The 19705-nt window shown below is 40.2% G+C and overlaps 1 protein-coding gene across 5 annotated transcripts in view; it reads right to left on the bottom strand.

Moving 5' to 3' along the window:
• The window catches only part of ENTPD5 (ectonucleoside triphosphate diphosphohydrolase 5 (inactive)), a 47741-nt gene that overhangs the window by 6031 nt on the left and 22005 nt on the right, over window positions 1-19705 (bottom strand). For 2 of the 5 annotated variants that reach the window (XM_054567283.1, XM_054567286.1), the window contains 13 exons: window positions 14576-14650; window positions 11831-12116; window positions 11092-11171; window positions 9563-9706; window positions 6750-6825; window positions 6439-6474; window positions 6032-6120; window positions 5645-5724; window positions 4783-4844; window positions 3723-3824; window positions 2839-2979; window positions 1663-1719; window positions 641-756 (listed from right to left, as the gene is read on the bottom strand). In XM_054567283.1, the coding sequence (XP_054423258.1) occupies window positions 641-756; window positions 1663-1719; window positions 2839-2979; window positions 3723-3824; window positions 4783-4844; window positions 5645-5724; window positions 6032-6120; window positions 6439-6474; window positions 6750-6825; window positions 9563-9706; window positions 11092-11171; window positions 11831-12047 (1200 nt within the window). In that variant the 5' untranslated portion in view covers window positions 12048-12116; window positions 14576-14650. Of the gene's footprint in view, window positions 1-640; window positions 757-1662; window positions 1720-2838; window positions 2980-3722; window positions 3825-4782; window positions 4845-5644; window positions 5725-6031; window positions 6121-6438; window positions 6475-6749; window positions 6826-9562; window positions 9707-11091; window positions 11172-11830; window positions 12117-12524; window positions 12583-14575; window positions 14651-16009; window positions 16335-19705 lie in introns of those variants that run through there. The other 3 variants (XM_054567284.1, XM_054567285.1, XM_054567287.1) reach the window with 3 other exon arrangements.

Here is a 19705-nt window from a genome sequence, read left to right as displayed (position 1 = left end):
TACATACACAAAAGGCATTCCAACATTCATGGGGTCTTAAATAAGTCACTCATTGGTGATGCTCATCTGCTCCCTCCTGTCCTCTGCCAAGTAAAACCATCTAACAGGCTGAGTAGGCTAATACTACCAGACAATGTACCTACCTCTGTGCCTCTCCAAACAGAGACTTGTGTGATGGCTGCAGGCAACTCCTGCCCTTGTGCCCCCTCCAGTTCTAATACTTGAAACCACACTGGTGGCAGCAGCAGAGGAAGGCAGGACATACAGGCCCAGGGTTCAGGGTTCACTTCCAACTTGCTTGCACCCTATCCTGTGTGTTCACCTATTCCACTTCTTTCCTGTTGCTTCTTGCCCTGAGTTTTGAAACTGATTTAATATTCCATGGGACCTGGGCATCTTAATTTGGGATGCAAGCCTTCTGCTCTATGACCTCTAGGACTGCTTGCCTGGTAGTATACTAGAAGCTGCCAGTGTATCAAGGTAATTCCCCACATTCACAGTGCCTTGCACAGTGCTTGTCCACAGCCCAAATAAAAATATGCATATTTCCACGAAAGCCACCCTGATTACTCAACAAATTCTTAACTCTTTCTTCCCAGCTCTCAAATAAGAAGTCTGTTATGAGACTTCTCTCTCTTGCCTGCAAAACGGTGCTGTCGGCAAAGCCAAAGCCATCCTTCAACAAGGCTGTGATGTAACTGAGATCCATGCACAGGAAAGGACTGCCTGAGGTGAAGTTTTCCAAGTTGTCACACACTGAAGGGGAGAGAGAGTGAAGAGTAAATTCAAGTTTGCAGCCAACTGAGAGATGTATAATTTTTTCTAAATATAGACTTAGAATAAGCAAAGCAAGATTCTCCACTTGGTTGATGCCTAGGAGTCTTGGAGGCTAAAACTGTGCATTGATAGCCTCTATAAGACCAAAGCTTAAGAACTGGCACATTTCTTTTGTTATATCTTATCTACTCAAATTTATATAGGCCCTAGTTTATGTGCTAAATTTCTATGACCTATTGTTCAGGCTTAATTCAACCACGTCCCTTATATATTATTAATGCTGAAGTCCAGGAGACACAGAAATACCAGTTAGCATTACTCTGAGCCACTGGTAAAATAATTTATTTATATTTTCAATGGACTCTCTTCAGGAAGCCGCTGTGGCTATTTCCCATAACAATATTTCAATTTACCTGGCTGGCGTGGCTCAGTGAACTAAGCTCTGGTCTGTGGACTGAAAGGTCGCCGATTCAGTTCCCAGTCAGGGCACATACCTGAGTTGCGGGCCAGGTCCCCAGTAGGGGGCATGTGAGAGTCAAGCACACTTTGATGTTTCTCTTCCTGTCTTTCTCCCTCCCTTCCCCTCTCTCTAAAAATAAATAAAACCTTAAAAAAAACAAAAAACAAAAAACAAAAAAAACCGAACAATATTTCAATTTAAAAAAAAAAAGGAATGTAGAAAAAAATAAGTTTTCACCATTTTCCTAAGGCCTCTTCTCCTATCTTTCTATGCAACTTAATGCTTTTAGCTCCTGACATAGACAGGAAACCAGCCTTCTGAGAGGCTTTCTACTGACTGTGGCACTTTAGGTCACATTAAGGTCATTGGACTTGGCAGGCACAGCCTCATAGTCTTGACTTCAAGGGCTCCCCACTGACATTTACCTTCCTTCGCTTTCCTTTCAAAATCTTCAACTTTTAAAACACCCCCCTTTTCATAATCTGCAATGAAACAGAAGAATAGCTGATGTCAAAAAGTGTGTCGAGGAAACATAAAGAAATTAATCCTAGTGATATTTGTAATAAAGAAAAATAGGAAATAAATTTCCAGCATTATAGAATGGGATAAACATGATATTCATACAATATAATCTATGCAGTTTACTTATTTATTTACACTCTATTTTGTTATATATATTTAACCACAATAAAAAATTTGACCCATTAAAAAACCACATTAGAAAATAAAAAATTAATTCATATCTCAGGCCATGACAGATCACAGACATACATTTTCACAGCTCAACAAAAGCATTACTATTGCAAAAAAAAAATAAATAAATAATGTTATAAGGGTGGAGGAGGAAACTTTGGGGTTATATATATGGTTTAAAATATCAAATTTAGTAATGGTTTCATGGGTGTGTACATATGTCAAAACTTAGCAAACTGTACACTTTAAATATGTACATTTTTATGCTAAATGAAGTAAGTCAGAGAAATACAAATACTATATGAATTTACTTGTATGTGGAATCTAAAAAACAAAACAAAAATAGAAAGAGACCTACAGATATAAGAAATAAATTGATGATTACCAGAGAGAAGGAGATGGAAGGATGGGCAAAAAAGGTACAGGGGAATAGAGGCACAAACTTCCAGTTATAAAATAAATGGGTCTAAGAATATATGTACAACTTAGGGAATATAATCAATATTTTTAGAACTTTGTACAATGACAGATGGTTATTAGACTCATTGTGGAGAACACTTTGTAAGGTATATAATGTTGAATTACTATTTTGTACACCTGAAACTAATACAATATTGCATGTCAACTATACTTTAATAAAAAATAAAGTATGTGCATTTTATTTTATATCAATTATACCTCAATAAAAAAAAGTAAGGAAAAAAAGATATAAACTTTTAGGCCATTTTCTATCTCTGAAATTCAGATTTCCAATCATATGCACCCTTCCATTTGAGTAACCAGTGTCACTCAACACCCAGGACTGAATGATGATCACCTCTAATGAAGCATTTCAGATACTCCCTCTCCCTTTCCCCATAGATCTTTGCCCAGTGTCCTCCCTGAACTGACATCTAGAATGAACTTACCAATCATGTGTGTGTCAACAGCTCGATCATAATAGTAAGAGAAAGCGTAGAAGGAGCTTCTCTGGATCTCATCTGGCTGGTGAAGTTTTCCTTGGACCACCCTTAGCACTTCAGAGTAACAGGGCTCAAAGCCCACCACCCCTGCCAGGGCAAAGGTGCACAGGGACACAGTGAGAAAAATAATAGGGGAAGAGACTCCTCTCTGAAGCAAGCTACTAGAGCCAGTGAAGAAAGCACAGGAGATCAAGGAAAGCTGAGGCTGAGACTCAGGACAAAGGGCTTCTAAACAAAGTCTAGCAAACTCCCACGCCCTCACTGCTCTGGAGGAAAGGGACCCGCTTCTCTGTGGCGGCTCCCCTCCCTAATCGGTGTTTACCAAAAAGGGCCACCACAATCGACCTCAAGCTGCTGCTTCACATTATGTTTTATGGTACTTATGAGAAGTAGCTAGAAAGTTTGCCTGCTTCCTCTACTAGAAAAATCCAGTTTCTTTCCTTAATTTTAAGGTCTGTTCCTTTTATAATACTTAAGTGAATTATTCTTCCTATCATCTCAATTTTAAGTTTTACCATAATTTAAATAGTTAAACATTTACTGGTAACCAAACCTGAAAGTTTCACCCTGCCAAGAATGCAGGGTCTAATGCATTAGGCCCAGGGTAAGAATGGATCCACAACACCCGGCCAAGGAAAGAGCAGGATACAGAGTGACAGCTGTCTTGTTCTCTGTCACTTCATATTATTTCTTGGAGGCATACCAAGATCTATTTGTAATGAGACCCTGCAATCTGACAAGTTTCTCTTGAGCTCTGGAAAGTTTCCCATGGAACTTTTCCAGATTTCAACTGTAAAAATAACCTCAACCAGTGAAAAAACATCACTTGCCTTCTTGGTTGCCACCATACTGGTATTTCACGCCCCCAAAAATCCAGTCGGCTTCTAACCATCTTGGTAAACAGGCACTTCGAAAAGTGTGTCCCTCAGTCCCTGAAAAGTAAACAGACCACAGAGAGGCAAGGATGTGAGAGAGGGAGGCAAACAAGAAGCCAGTAAGGTTGAAAAGTCACCAACGTGGCTTGGCCTTAAAATCATATGAAATTAGTTCCATGACTATATCCTATGACAAGAATTCTTAACATGGTTCATAGATGGGCATTGTGAGGCTGACGCAGCCCTGAAACTAGGAGCAAATTTTTGTGCATATGAGCATGTGCTGGAGGGGTCCATGGCTTTCATCGCATCCCCCAAAATCCAAAACCTACAACGGAATAAATTCCCTCCTTTCTAAAAAAGAAGGGGGGGAATGCTGTTCTAACTTTCTCATGGTTATTGTGAGGCTTAAATGAAATACATTTGAAGATATTTAATAAACTCAGAAATGCTATACAATTATCATCACAGTAATAGTTTACTGTGAGCCAGGCACCATTCAAAGTGCATTAAATGAAAAATCTTACTTAAGGTGAGGAAAAGGGGATAGCTAACTTGCCCCAAATCACAAAACTGAAACTGAATCCAGTTCTGCCTGACCTCAAAAGCTGAGCTCTAAACCCCTCTACCACCTGTGAAGAGATGAATGGAGTTGCTCAGCTATTCCGCTTGCAAGTGGACTTTGCTGCATCTTGCCAAGGGCTTGAGCAAACTCCTGCCCAATGCACTCTTTGAGCCTTGAATTTCTGCAGGTTCTTCAGCCTCCTGGCCATGGGCTGTTGTTCCCCTATGCAAATAAACCTCATTCTAGAAATGTCTAATAATGTATACCAAAACATCTGAACTCATAAAGGAGACAAGAAATTTGCTATTATTATGCCCATTGTACAACATGCACTTCCTAATTTGGCATAACCCGATCCTCCCTAGAACCATTGCCAAGGAAGGGAAAAGGTGAGCTGAGTACTGGTTTCACTTTCACCATACCCCAACCGGCACAGGCACCCACACGAACCTTGCGCTTCCAGGGCTCCCAGAGTTGCCAGTCTCGCAGCTTTCAATCCAAATCCCAAGTAACTGTAAAATACAGGATTGACTAATTCCATGGTGGTCCTGAAGGTCTCCAGCCTACAGCCACCTCTATCAAAAGTAATATGGTTTCTCTGTCTCCCGTTAGAGGGAGGAAAACCTTGTTCTCTGCGACCTATTCATCTAGTGTAGACAGTAAGTGGTAATTTCTGCACAGTTTAGATTAAGGTCATGTAGTAAGAACTTTTCATAGCTATGATGTAAAGGCCAGAGACAGTCCTGACTGGCCATGGTTCAGTGGGTTGGGCATTGTACCACAAATCAAAAGGTCATGGGTTCGATTTCTGATCAGGGTTGCAGGCCAGGTCCGCAATTGGGGCATGTGCGAGAGGTAACTGATGGATGTTTCCCTCCTTTTCTCCCTCCATTCCTCTCTCTCTAAAAATAAATAAATAAAATCTTTAAAAGCCAGAGATAGTGAAGGGTCCCCAGAAGAGCTCTAATTACCTTACCTCCCAGCCTCACTGTGATCAAATTCTAGACTGGATTTTGAACATCTGAAGACAAGTTCAAAAAAGTTGTCACAGAGTTTTGGCTGAACTTTTTCTAAGTGTCCTCTTTATAGAGAAAAGTTTTGCTCTTTAAGTCATATATTTGGAGGTCAGGAAAGGAGAAATCCTTGAGTCCCTTGGCATTTAGCAAGAGGTTTGGGTTTCAGGTAATAGGTTTTGGGGACTGGCAAAGACTATGTAAGGCTTGTCATGTGCAATAATAGACATGAAAATGCTTTAAAAAGTTAGGAGACTCATATTACATGAAATATTATTCCTCCCTGTCCCCCTCCTCACCTATGTGTATACAGCTTGTAAGTTCTGTTAAACATCTCAAAGGAAGTGAGGTAGTCCCTAGGAGTTTGTTCAAGGGTTTTCTGCAAATCAGAAAAGCAAGAAGACTATTTAGGATCTGTGATTGTCTAAGGATGTTATCACCACCATCCCTGTCCCTCCCCGAAAACACCAGAGACAAAGGAGACAGATTAAACTGCTAATCTCATACGGTTTGAGAAATCTGAGGGACTCTGAACAGTGGCAAAGAGAAGTTCACTCAGTTATTAACTGACATTACTCAGCCTATTTGTGATGCAGCTGCTGTTTAAAAATAGAGCACCATTTTCTTAGCATCATGATATGCCTGCCAAGTGAGTTGCTAACCAAACCTTCATGTTAATGACTCACCTGAAACTGGGGTAGGAACGTGATTTGGGTGGAGGCCCCCCCTAGGTCCAGGGTCCCTACAGTCTCCTGGCTGTGACCACGCAGCTGACCTGTGAAGGAGAGCCAGTTTGAACATCTTCTGCTTCCTGGACAGCTTTTTATGCCTCTGCCTGCAGTCTCCCTCCTGCTCTGGAGGAGCTTCATCAACACTCCACTGCTCTCTGCCCCCGTGACTGCAGGTGAAAGTTAACCTTGAAGGGCTCTTGCTGCAGCTGAGGCCTTGAAGGCAGGTTATAAACACTAACTTCCTATCTTTCCTTTCGTCTTTTTCACAAAAAAACAATACAGGAAAAAAGAAAGGTAACTTGGCTCTCTGGCCATGTGTGACACCTAGCCAAGAGCTTAAGATAAACTTGAGAATGTATTACCTGTTAGAAAATTCACAGTAATCCAAGCTAAGATGCCTAAAAAAGAGAGAGACAAGGATTACATCCCAGAGCATTTCCCCCCTCTTCCCTGGCCCCATCTTTGTTCTTTTTCTCTCTAAATTTCATGTATAAAGCATACACTTCCCTTCTCCCCATCCTTCCATTTCCTGCTATTTCATTCCTCTAGGCTTATTTGTTTCTCCTTAGTTTCTTTTTCTTCAGCACCGCCACCCCTGTTCCCAGATCCTTTAATCAGATCTTTTATTAACCCTGGCCCTCTCCCCCTAGAACATATATCAACACCTCTCTACCTTCATAGGATCCGTCCATGATGCTAACACTGTCATTTGGTACCAGGAAAGGCGACTTCCTGAAGATCTCTTTTACCTACAGGAAAAAAGGGAAAAAAATCTGAATTCCCTAAGGCAATAAAAATAATTTCCATATTTTGGCTATGTCTTAAAAAGGCTTAGAAAACTACTCTCTTCATTTTCCCTAAATAAAATCTTAGTAGAACTCATTTCTTTTCCCTAAAGAAACTAGAGAAGGAACTATGTAAGCTATTATTGGTTTCTTGTAAAAACAAAATACAGGGATTCCCTTGACTTTAAAATAAATCACAATCAAACCATCTATATTTATAGGTGAACTGGACCTAGGAAAGGGCATACATTTGACCCTACCAGCTCAAAGCAGGATCCTGCAATTTTTAAAAAAACATCTGATTAATTCAACCTGGATAATTCTAGGAGGACCCCTTCTCATTGCATTTCTTAGATGAGCAGATAAACTCAGAGAGAAGAGAAGAGTTAGGCCTGAGTGGCTCCTGCGGCTACAGGAGAGTTTCTGCTGCTCTTCTACCAAATTCTACAGTCTTTTTTCTTCCTGGTAAAGGAGCTCATGTCCCCAGGCTGAGGTCCTCTGCTGTCAGCCCCTGTCAAATCCTGGCATATGGCTGGGGCCTCAAAAAAGTTTAGACAGATCCCAGATTTAGATTTATTTATCCTATTTTAGAACCTGAAAAAGAAGATGCTGCACAAACGCTCTTGACTCTCCATTATTATAGGTCAATGACAAGGGTGTTATGTCTTATTTTTATATGATTATCATGTTGGGCAAGGGGAAATTTCCAGGAATATGAAAAATTCTAATCTGTTGGCTGTTTTCATTTCTAACAGGACAAAACACTTCATGCAGTGACCTCTGGGCCCTGTTTCAACTAGGGCCAATTAATACATTGCATACCGCATAGAAATCTCTAAGACATACGCCAGGGTCGGATGACCAAAATACAATGTAACTGCAATGCTTTATGGGTTCGTGCAATCATATAGTTTTTTGTAGATTGACCTGCATGGTTTCCACCCATGAGATCGCTTCATTCGATGTGGACAAGACAGTGTGTTGACATCTAAAGTCCATAACAGATGGCTCGTGAAAAACGAGAAAACTCGTGAGCGGTCCTTAACAGATGGCATGTGAAACACGCGAAACCCCATGAGCGGTACGCAATGTGTTAAGTGATTCATAAACAAGCATTTAAGATGACAGATAAGCAAACAGGAATAAACACAGAGTTTCTGCTCTTGCCCTTTCTACTTCATGCCTTTGACCACAGTTTATTCTCAACACAGTAGCCAGAGTGATTCTTTAAAAACAGACATGAGATCATGTCTCTCCTTAGCTCAAAACCCTCCAATGGCTTCTTAGAGAAAAAGCTAGAGTTCTTACATTGGCCTCTGATGTCCTACATGATAAACCCCTCCCACCTCTCTGACCTCATCTCCTACTTCCCTTTCATCACGCACTCTCCTCCAGCCATGTTAACAGGGATGCTGTTCCTTGAACATACCAAGAACATTCCTGCTTTAGGCGTTGGCATCTGTTTCTTTAGCCTGGAATATTCTACTCACAAATGTTTTACATAGCTTGTTTCTTCATTCCCTTCAGATCTCTGATCAAAGGCATCTTATGAATGAGGTCTTCCCTGACCACCCTATTTAAAATAGCATCTCCCCCACACTACCACTAGCATTCCCTATCTGCCTTACCGTACTGTTATTTTCCTAAAGAACATGACATGTTTTGTATTGACTTTAGTTATTTTATCTTGGGAACTAGAATGTTAGTTCCATGACAGTGTCATTTTTGTTCCCTGCTCTATGTCCCCAGTAACTTCACTAGTGCCCAGTACATAGTGAAGCACTCACACGATGAATAAATGAATGAATAAATGAATGAATGAGGAATTGAGATCCCGATTCTCACGAAGACATTCCGAGACTTAAGTCCCCTGTGTGGCAAAGAAGAATGGATTTATATGGCTGAATTAACACACTTATAGTACAGAATCCTTTTTTTGCTGTGATTTTTTTGTTATAATGGGACTCTGCATATATTCTTCACAATATTAAATCTTATTAATTGTATTAACTTACATGTTTTTGCATGATTAAAATGCACAATGTTAAAAATACTGAGTTTTAAAAAACTGTCTTTTTTTTTGGTACTTAGTTTTGACCTGAATGAGAAATAAAATAGATTATCTTTAAAAATGTTTCATACTTCACAATTCCATGATTCTTCTCAATCCTTTATACTGAGAGAAAAAAAGTTAAAATACAAAAAAGGGAATATAAACTGTATTATTCCATTTACATGAAATGTAAAAATAAGCAAAACTAATCTATAATGATATATAGCAGATCAGTGGTTGCCTGGTTTTACAGGAGGGGAAACTGACTACAGAGGGGCCCAAGGAAATGTCTGAATTTGTCAACACTCGTTTAACTGCACATATAAATGGGCACATTTAATTGTAAGATATTCCTCATTAAAGTTGATCAAAAACAACTTCTATGATCCTGCTGTAACAAGTTAGGAGAATTAAGAACGTCAGGAGCAGGAAGTGCTTTAAATCTTTTAGGAGAAGCTCTATCAATTCAAGAGTATTATTTAAAAATGTAAATAACTGGCTACAAAAGAGCCCAAGGTCACCACAATGCTTTAGTGATGGTGGAATACTAGCATTAATGGTAACACTCCAGAGGGCTTTAAACCCATAAAGGAAATATTTCTACAAGGGAAAAGAATTACCCGCGATGCAGAAGATTTCAAGAATTACCTCAGAGAGCAGAGCCTGGGCTTTCTGTTCCGGCAATAGGCGCAGTCCTGCTGTTGCCTTCAAGACCACTGGGGTCCTTTGCCAGTGACTTCGAGGGATTGAGTCTTTGGCCACCTCTAAGAGTCCTCGAACAGTCTCAGCACCCTTCAAAAAGAGATGAACCGCTCATCCAGTGAACAGTCCACAGAGTGGCACTGCACGTTCCCCCCTCTTGCTCTGGGGGAGGAACAGGAGTGAGGGAGCAGAGGGCTACCTCTCCGACCTAGAGAAGTGGGCTTCTTTGAAGGAGAATCCATTTCATTTTGGTTAAGTAATAATGAAGAGGGTTGTTTTTTTTTTAAGTGTGGTCATTTTGATTGTTATTTTGTGTCTCATAAATCAGCTTCAGGCCAGAAAGTTGAGTATCGTGAAGGAAAGGCAGGCTTGGGAGTCAGAAAACTTGCCTGCTAGCTCTGTGGCCTAGCATGGGGGCTTCCTGAGGTTTGGCTTCCTCAGCTGTGAAACAGGAGATATGCCTCATACCGCTACAAACTGTTGTGTACATTAGATGCGGCAGACTGTGTGGAGTTTCCACACAAATGCTAGCAATAGCTGTTATTATGCTATACTTTTTGATTTCCGTAAGGATAGAATATGTCAGGTTCATTTTTGCATCACCAGCACCTGAGTAAATGCTCAATTTATGATTAGTTCAAAACTATTATTTTAAATCAACTGTTTCCCTGAGTAAACACTTATCCTGACAACATGCTGTCTCTTAATCACTATAATTAATAATAACAACCATAACACAACCTTCTTTTCTAAATGTCAAATCAGTTTCTGATAATACAACTGCTTTCAAGAGCACCTAGTTTTCTAGCACATTTGCCATTTCAAAACAGTGAGCTGAGAAAAAAAAAATCCTCTCAGTTCTTTAAGTTCAAGCCATTTTTAACACTGGGTTTTCCTTTGGTTAATGAACAATACCTCATATCAGCTACTAAAGTTCAACATTCTGCCTTATTCTATTTTAATGCAGCCTCTGATACATTGAGTGTATATGTTGTGGGTGCTCCAATGTGAAACACAATCACAACAAAACTCTCCATTCATCCTCTATTACCAAAAATTTTTCCCTCACGTGTTCTTGCCTAATTTCTAGAGTATAAGAATGGTTCTGTCGTATATCAAGACATCTTCATTCCCTCAACTGTCATGTTTATACTTCATACCCTAGAGAACTTTGTGTCTGCCTCCTGCATCTACATTAATGAATGCAGCTGATGGCTTCAGCTCAAAATGTTAAACAGTAAATGCAAAGGAAGCAATCTCTTAAAAGGCGGCATCATCCCTGCATGGCCAGAATCTATTCTAGCCTCCTTCCACCAAAGCCCTAACGAGAGCAGGGTATACAGTTAGAAAACTGATCTCACACCTAACCTCAGTATCAGTAGTGAACAGCATGAGATATTTAACAACAGTGGTGTGATGAAGTTATCAAGGCATTGTGAATCTAAACATCTCATTGTAATTGTAAAAAAACTTACCTGCTTAGGTTGATCTACAAAAGCAGAAAGTCCTGGCTTCACAGAATCAAAAATTTCCCCTTCCAGAAGTGGAAGCTGTCCTATTTTGTGCATAGATTAAAACAGAACAGAAATGGTTGATTACCAAAAGTTAGACTGCTTCTGACACTGCATTCTGTCATACAACCTACCAGGATTAACCTGCTATTCCCCGAGTTATTCCAGGTAATCCCGGCTGTGAGGAATGGTTTGCACGAGTATTGAGTAGGAGGACAGAGGATGACAATCTTTGAGCATCCTCTGTCATTTCTCTGGTGGACACTTAGTTCTTACGTCTTTCCCTAGGCTCTATATATAACCTGAAGATAGAATTCTGAAAATTCAGAAAAAAAATAATCTTCAGGGTCCCTTCCTCCCCTTCTCCAAGGATGGTAGTGATCCTTCTCCCAAGACTACTCCAAATATTCTCAATATTCTGCATCCTGGAGTACCAATCACCTTTAGAGAAAAGGAAAGACAAATTACAGATATACTTCTTGGACACTTTGGTTTCAAACTACAGGCAACCCAGATGTCTCTTAATTTCACACTGAGTTAAACCATATGTACTCAATTATAGGCCAAAATGTATTCTGAAGAAAGATGGTGAGTAGATGTAAGATTCTTAATTCACATCACACACCCTCAGAATATTTGTTACTGGGAGGAGATGCTAGCGTATGGACTCATTGATTCTGGTGAGGGTACCAGTTGCACTTACCTGGTATTTTCTGCACAAAGGTGTAAACATGAATTCGTGTTCCAGTGCTCCCTGCATCAAACATAATTCCATACAAGGTACTGGCACTAACATTGATGGGGCACATGGAAGACAGGAAGACACCTTCAAACCATGTCTGCTGGTCTCTGTGGAAGACAGTACTGCAAACACAGGATGCCACCAACATGAAAAAGGCTGCCCCCCAGGAAGTGGCCATTCTCGTCCCAAGATGTGGTGAGTCTAGGCTTTTGTTACAGAAGCAGTGCTGCTCAAACACCTGTAGTGGCTTATAGGACAAAGAAACACAAGGTTAGATCAACTTGCCTTCTTGTTTACACCTATAAAAGAATAAACACCCATCATAGAAATCCCACCCCTTTCTCTAAGGTGCTCCTTCTTCTCTATTTCTGACAACCAGCACAACAAGTTAGACCAGGGTGATATAGGCTTTCAATACTTTTCCTGAATGCTATTTGGTAGCAAAAGGAAATTGGGATTTAAAATATATTTTCCCATGCTCTGTTTTAGTAAAAAAAAAAAAAGATTTCATTTATTTATTTCTTGAAAGAGGAGAAGGGAGGGAGAAAGAGAGGCAGAGAAATATGGATGTGAGAAACACTGATCAGTGCATGCCCCCAACCAGGGAGCCTGGCCTGCAATCCAGGCATGTGGACCACCTCTCTGCCCCACCTACCAGTCTGGATGGATGTGGTTCCTTTAATCCTGTAGTTGCCAGACTCCCATTCAGTTTGATTTCTGACAGTTCCTGAGTGATGTCTAGTCTATATTTTAGATGTGCTTTTGATGCAGTTATGCAAGGCAGTGAGCTTTGTTTACTCATGCTGCACTCTTGACCAGAGTCAAGGTTAGTTCTCTTCTTACCTTTGGGACACATTTCTTTGTCTCATTTTGGCCACTTCCCTGTGTTTGTTCCTATGTATTACATTGAGTTGCTTCATCTCCCAGGCTTGTGCAAGTAGCCTTACATAGTGGGTGTTCTGTAGGGTCTAGTGGCACAGCCTCCCCAGTCACCATGTATGGATTGTGTACACCCTCCTGTTGTAGTTGAGTCTTGATTGCTGTTGACATGTCAATGGGAAGGATTTACTCCCCCAGGGCTGATTGGCTTCAAGAGCTGGCTGTGACCACCAGCCATCATGGAGGACCAGCTGTGTGGGGGCCTACCCCCCAGAGTAAGACTTATTTTGGCAGGGCTCTGGTGCCTGCTGAGTCCACCCTGGGAGTGTATCACTTGTGGAGGTGGTCGGGTGGCACTTCAACATGGTCTGGAGTTGTCTACTGGGTATGCTGGCTCTGAGTCATCCCGGGAGGTATAGGCCAAGATCAGTCACTGCCTGTGTTTTGCATGGGCCACCCAACATGAGCTACAAAACAAGGTGGAAATGGCTGCTACTTGTGCTGAGTTTGGATGTGCCCGCAATGAAGCCAAGCTGAGAACCAAAGCCACCTGCTGATAGTGTCAGGTCTGGGGCTTCCTACCAAGAGGCACGGGCACACTGAGGCCAGATGCTGCTTGTTGGAGAGGTTTTAGGAAAATCTGAAGCATGAACCAAGACAGGCCATTTGCATGGAAACATCCTGGGTGGGCCCACAAGTTGGGGGGAGCGTCAGGGAATTGCCAGGGTGGGGCAAACAGTATGAGCCAGGTTGATGGAAAGTCAGGTATGTTATGAAGCTGCCAGCTCTTTGGGAGCAGGGAGTCTCAGAAAAGGAATAATGAATGGCTTCTGCCAGAACTTTTGTCTAGCAGAAAGCTGTCCCCCCAGCTCTTGCCATGATGCCAGACTGTTCAGTTCCTCCCTGTAAGTTTTTGGTTCCTTTCAAGCTGCTGTCCCAGTGCTGGAGCTCAGAGGGAGTAAGTCCGAGTAAGTTTGAGCATGGGCCCTTTAAGAGAAATTGCCTGGGACTCCAAAGTCCTGCATCTCACTCAGCCAGAATCCCCACTGGTTTTTATAGCCAGAAGCTATGGGAACTTCTCTTCCCAGCACTGGAACCCTGGGCTGGAGGGCCTGGTATGGGGCTGGGACCCATCACTCCTAGCGGGGTCGGGGGGCGCAGGTCCTCTGCAGCTGAGATGTCCTATTTTAATCCATCACACATGAGCGTGGAACCAACCCACTCTCCATCTCGCCCCTCCTACCAGTCTCAATGTAGCTTCTTTTTTAAATCCCTAGTTTTAGGACTTCCCTCCAGTTAGATTTTAGGCAGTTCTAAATGATGGTTGTTCTGTAGTTTGGTTGTAATTTTGATGCGACAAAACAGTTTTCTTGGGGTCTTCTGATCCAGCTTTCATCCCTGGACTTCATCTTGTGTAAAACATAGTTACTAGTTACACAAGATCTAATTCCAAAGTCCCCATTTCTCAGCCTCCTTATCTCTAACAAAATACTCTGTGTATTTGGAATACTGATTGAGGATATTCAATCATTTGTAACTTTGTTTAATCAAAATGCATCACTCCCCACAGGTGACATATTACATAAATAAAAACGAATTGCACTTGGAATTTAAAACTATTTAAAATAGAACTGTTCTGAGGTACTACAAAGGCAGAGTTAGAATTATCAGTTTGAACGCTATTTGAGGCTGAACTTCTGTATGGAAGTTAAGAATGAGAGCTATTGATTAGAAAAGAAAATTTTTAGAATCCTACACAAAGATAACTTCATCCCAGGAAATCAACCACTGAAACCAGGGTGGCTGCCTGGCCAGATTTATACTCACATTTCAAATTACCCCCTCTGGCTGATTCTTCTTTTACAACAAATAGGCTGGTCATGTAGATCAATCTAAATATAACTGAAAACAAAAAAAAACCTTTAAGATTCTCTGAGCATCAACACATAACCTGCTACTGTATTTATGCTAACTCTCATCTCATAGTGGGTTAGAAAGATCCTTGCCTTCTTCAGAGCTCAAACTATATTCAACATTTGGTTCCTTTTCTCCCTCAAGAAGTGTACTCTCCAGTCATCAACCTACCTACTTCTCTGTGACTGATGCCACAGCAGCTTCTTCAAGGCTCATTCATGTTTTGTCTATAATTGCAGTTTCTGAAAAAACCTCTCCAGATTCTATTTCCATTAAGCAAACATTTGTTTTTCTTCCAAAAAAGATTTCAAAGGGGAAAAAAATGCATTCTAGGTATCCATTTTCATGGCGTGGAAACTGCAGTCATTCCAAGTTTTCAGTGTAAAACTGAACAGATTTTAAAGAAAGCAAAGGCTGAACACATAAAATGCTCCTTTTGCTCTCAACCCCCACCTTCTAACACCACTTCTAATCTCATTTTTCTTTAAGATTAGCTACTTTAAGAATAGTATTCGGCTTACAATTTAGAATTATAGAATGGCATACTGTTTACATGACACCAGCCTGCACAGCTTGCTCATTCACTTTGTTAGTCTTTGCTCAAATGTCACTTGATTCTCAGTGAAACCTTCCTTGTTCAATCCTATTTAAAACAGCAACCTACCTAGTCACATACACATCTTCTACCTTCTTTCCCTGTTATATTTCTCCATAGCACTTCTCACTTTCTAATGCATTATATAATTTATTAATTTTTTTTCATACTCTGCTCTCTAACCCCCACCCCTTTCCCAATGTGAGCTATACATGAGCAGGAATTTTTCACTGATGTGTTCCTGGTGCTGGAACAGAGCCAGCATATAGTAGATGTTGAATAAATACTCTGAAAGAATGAATAGTGATCCAATAGCTCAAGTACTGAATCTCACCCATTTAACAAGAATATAATAGCTGACTTCTTTCCAAAAGATTACCTACCCATTGGAAGATCAATATTCCAAAACTCCAAGGAAAGATTGTTTCTCCAAGTGTGTCAATTATATAAAAAGGTTTATATGCTACTTAATGTATATAGTCAGATTTACTTTGTATAAACTGTAGAGCATACATCAGTATATTTAAACCCATTACTTTCTGAATTGTTCTTTTCAATATTTTTTTGCTTTCTGTCTCCTATTCACCCCCGAGAAGCCCCATCTTCAATTCTTTTCATTGAGACTTTGGTGCCAGCCAGCGTTTGTCACTATGCACATCTCCTTCTTTTAAAGTGTATCTTTATCTCTATAGAAAACACTGTTCCTCCCTACTCAACCTCCCCAGAGCTTCACATTCTAGATTCCCACCTACCTTGTCACCCAGAGCCTGAGAGACCACAATGCCAAAGGATCTGTACCCCATCTAGATGCTCACCTGCTTGAGCCTGTTCCCTGTGAATCCTTGCTTTCACCACTGGTTGCCTTTTGCTCTTTGCTCCTCTTTCAGACGTTCTGAGTCAAGCTCATGAACAACATTCACCTTTGTGCTAGTTTGCAACTAGCTGTGTGGCTTTTTGCTAACTCACTCCTTTCTTTATCCTTCACTCCTCCCTTATACACCTTTTCTCTGGGTACACAATAGTCTGGTTCATCTATTTTTATGGTAGTTAAGTGCTAACCAGTAGATTATTGCTTATAGGGCAGAAGTTGCTCAGAAACTGAATTCTGTATTGTTTTTACACAGGATATTAATTACCTACTAGTTAATGTTTTACAATATTATTTAATAATGTTATGTTTACAACCACAAATATGTAGCTATGTAATAATGTTATTAATTCCCCACTAATTCATGTTTTTACAACATTATCCCACTGTACTCCTCGATAGCTTCCATCCTTGAAATTAGTTTAGAAAGCTGGGCATTGAATTGTCTAATTAATAAGCATTTACTGAGTATCTAATATAATAGACACTGTACTCAGCTCTAGATACAAAAGAAGAATCAGATACAGGCCCATTTATTGGGGAGACTTCAGCTTACAGAAGAAACAGGCAAGTAAACTAACAGCTATAATGTGTTGTGATAAGTTCTCTGACAGAAACAGGTACAGAGTGTGACAGAAATGGACATATGGGGCAAGTAACTCATCTCAGAAGGAGAAGGATGGAGGTGGGAAGGAAGTGGTAGGTTTCTTAAGAGATAACAGGCCTAAGCTGAGTTCTGAAGCAGAGGCAGAAATTAACCTGGTGAAGTGACACAAGAAGAATTCTGAGAACTTAAGTATTAAAAGAGTTCAGTATAGCTAGAATATAAAGGTGTACCAGAATAAAGAGGGTGGGTTGACAAAGGATAGTTCTGGAGGCAGTGAAACAGATTTCAAAATGAGTGGACTTATTTTTCTTGTATGTTCAATTTCATGGTGACACCTGTTATTTATTTCTATTTCCTCCCTAAGCAAGTATCACTCTTCATTGACTTAAATAAAATGACACAGTATTTCCCAACAGTGGAAAATAATGAGAAGGAAAAGGTGACTAGAAATGTCTACCTAAAACTCTGAAGACAGTGAAATGTGCAAGTACCCCCTGCCAATCCTTCTAGCTCCACAGCAAAATTGGCTTTAACAAAGTTAAAAATTAAACACAAAGTTTAAAATGTAACTAGGATGAAATTTTTAAACAATAAACTGAACTATGGGAATGGATTACTCAAATCACCCAGAGCATTAGTTAGCCATGCAAAGCCAAAACCAAGGTAGGTCTAATAAGGAAAGTCTGGGACAGATTTCAGCACAGTGAGCTATGCGTCATTTTGGAGATATTACTTGGAACCTACAAACCCTACACCAATGGCCAGAGCCCTGGAACATCTTGCTATGTATCTGAAGGGTGTCTAAGGTGAAGGTACATGATATCTTTTACATTTATCAAGCCAAGTTCTGAACCTGGAACATGTTAGACATCAGTACATGTGTCCTGAATGGGCTTGGTACAATTGGACTAATGGTATCTGCAGGAGCTTTGGGACAGTGAGTACTCCTCTTCCCAGTGTCTTTCTATGGCTATGTATCACATCCTCAAATCCCATTACCCTCCAGACCCGCCCACGGATAGGAGTGCTCTTCTATTCCAGGAAGCCTATTTATTTACATAGTAATTAATTCACTTAGCCATTCCAAAACTTATCAGTTGCTTAATGCTACTCACCAGCAGAGCACATAATGATGAATCATCTCAGACCTGCCCTTTAAGAGACTAAACAGGAGGGAAAAAATACGTGTTGACTAACTACCTCTGTAAAGTTAAAATGTGACAAGTAGCAACTACCATGTTCTGAGACTTGGAAGCAGGGAGAGATTACTTCCAGCTGGGATGATCATAGAAGGCTTTATAAAAGAGGTGGTATTTGAGGAGGACCCTAAGGAGAATTAGGATGGCAGAGGAGTACTTTTCAGTAGAAAGAATCAATGTGGCTCTGGCTGGTGTGGCTCAGTGGTTTGGGGGCCGGCCTGTGAACCAAGAGGTCACCAGTTTGACTCTGTTAGGGCACATGCCTAGGTTGCTGGCCAGGTCCCCAGGTGGGGATGTGCAAAAGTCAGCCAATAGATACCTCTCTCACACATTGATGTTTCTCTCTCTCTCTAAAAATAAATTAAAACAACAACAATAATATGAATCAAGACATGGATTTAAAGAAAGGGGTTGGGGGGCCCTGGGGAATAGTGATTAGATCACTCTAACTACAGTAGAAAAGAAAGTTGGAAAAGTCAGTGCCCCTAACTAGTCAGGTACTGCATGTTTTAAAAATTCTTGCAGCACACCACTGTGACTTGAGGCACGTGTTGAAAATCACTGGATTAATGAATACCTAATCCAGACATGATGTTTTAGGATAAACTATAATTTTATTTCTCTGAATCTATTAGTTCTACAGTTAAATTGAAGTCCTTTAACTACTTTCAAATTGTTAAATTTGTTATAAACTTTCAAAAAAATCTAAAGGATACTAAACACTGTTTACATTGTCCAAATGCTTTTCTATTCATTAAACCAATAAATATTTTAGAATGCTGTATATTAGTTATCTACTGCTACACAACAAGTAACCCCAAAACTTAGTGCTTAAGGCAATAAACATTTATTATGTCACAATTTCTTGTAGTTCCAGAATTTGGGAGTGGCTTTATTCGACCATTCTGGCTCAGGGTCTCTTAAGATATTGCAGTCATCTGAAGGCTTCACAGAGGCTGAGGACCCATCTCCAAGATGGCTCACTCAATGGTTGGCAAGCTAATGGCTGGATGTTGAAAGGAAGCCTCAGATGCTTCTCATGCAAACTCTCCATAGGGCCCTGAATGTTTTCACAACAGGGTGGCTGGCTTCCTCCAGAGTAGACAATGCAAGAGAGCAAGGCAGGAGGAGCAATTTTTTTAAAGGCTTGGCCTTTTTATACATATCCCCCTCATATTCCATCAGTCATACAGACCAACCCTGGTGAAGTATGTGAGGGGAATACACCAGCATATGAATATTGGGAGGTGGTGATCATTGGGGACTATGTTGGAGACTGGGCTACCCTAAGTTATATACAGTATTTGTTTATTTTGTGTTCAGTGTTCTTTGCAGTTTACATATGTGCTATTAACACAACTTACAAAATTCTTGTTTTAGAAAGTATGTGTTATTGCAAAGATAGTAACTCTTAAAAATTAAAAATATGGAATTTTAACTTCTCTGAAGATATAATGTCCCACCACTTGAAGAAGACTTCCATTTTTTCTGTTATAGTCTCAAAGTTTTACTTAATGGAAAGAATTAAAATCAGAAAAACTACAATTCATGCAATGTCCTACTTGTTCCTATGGGTGAAAATAAATTTAAATACTTCAAGTGAAAGTCAAATATATTTAGGAAAGAGTAGGAATATGAGTCATTATAGGAATAATAAACCTAACAGTGAAATTAAATAGTAAAGTAAGATATATAGTGAAAATACTTATATTAACAGAATAACAACTTCATGCTACAAAACATACAGAAAAAAAGCTTCCAATCACACAATGGT

The sequence above is a fragment of the Pteronotus mesoamericanus genome, unplaced genomic scaffold (assembly GCF_021234165.1).
Source record: "Pteronotus mesoamericanus isolate MK-2021 breed Mesoamerican mustached bat unplaced genomic scaffold, CSHL_Meso_final contig_182, whole genome shotgun sequence".
Classification (NCBI taxonomy): Eukaryota; Metazoa; Chordata; class Mammalia; order Chiroptera; family Mormoopidae; genus Pteronotus; species Pteronotus mesoamericanus.
The sequence above is the reverse complement of the archived record's forward strand: the minus strand, read 5'-3'. Positions and strand labels throughout refer to the sequence as shown.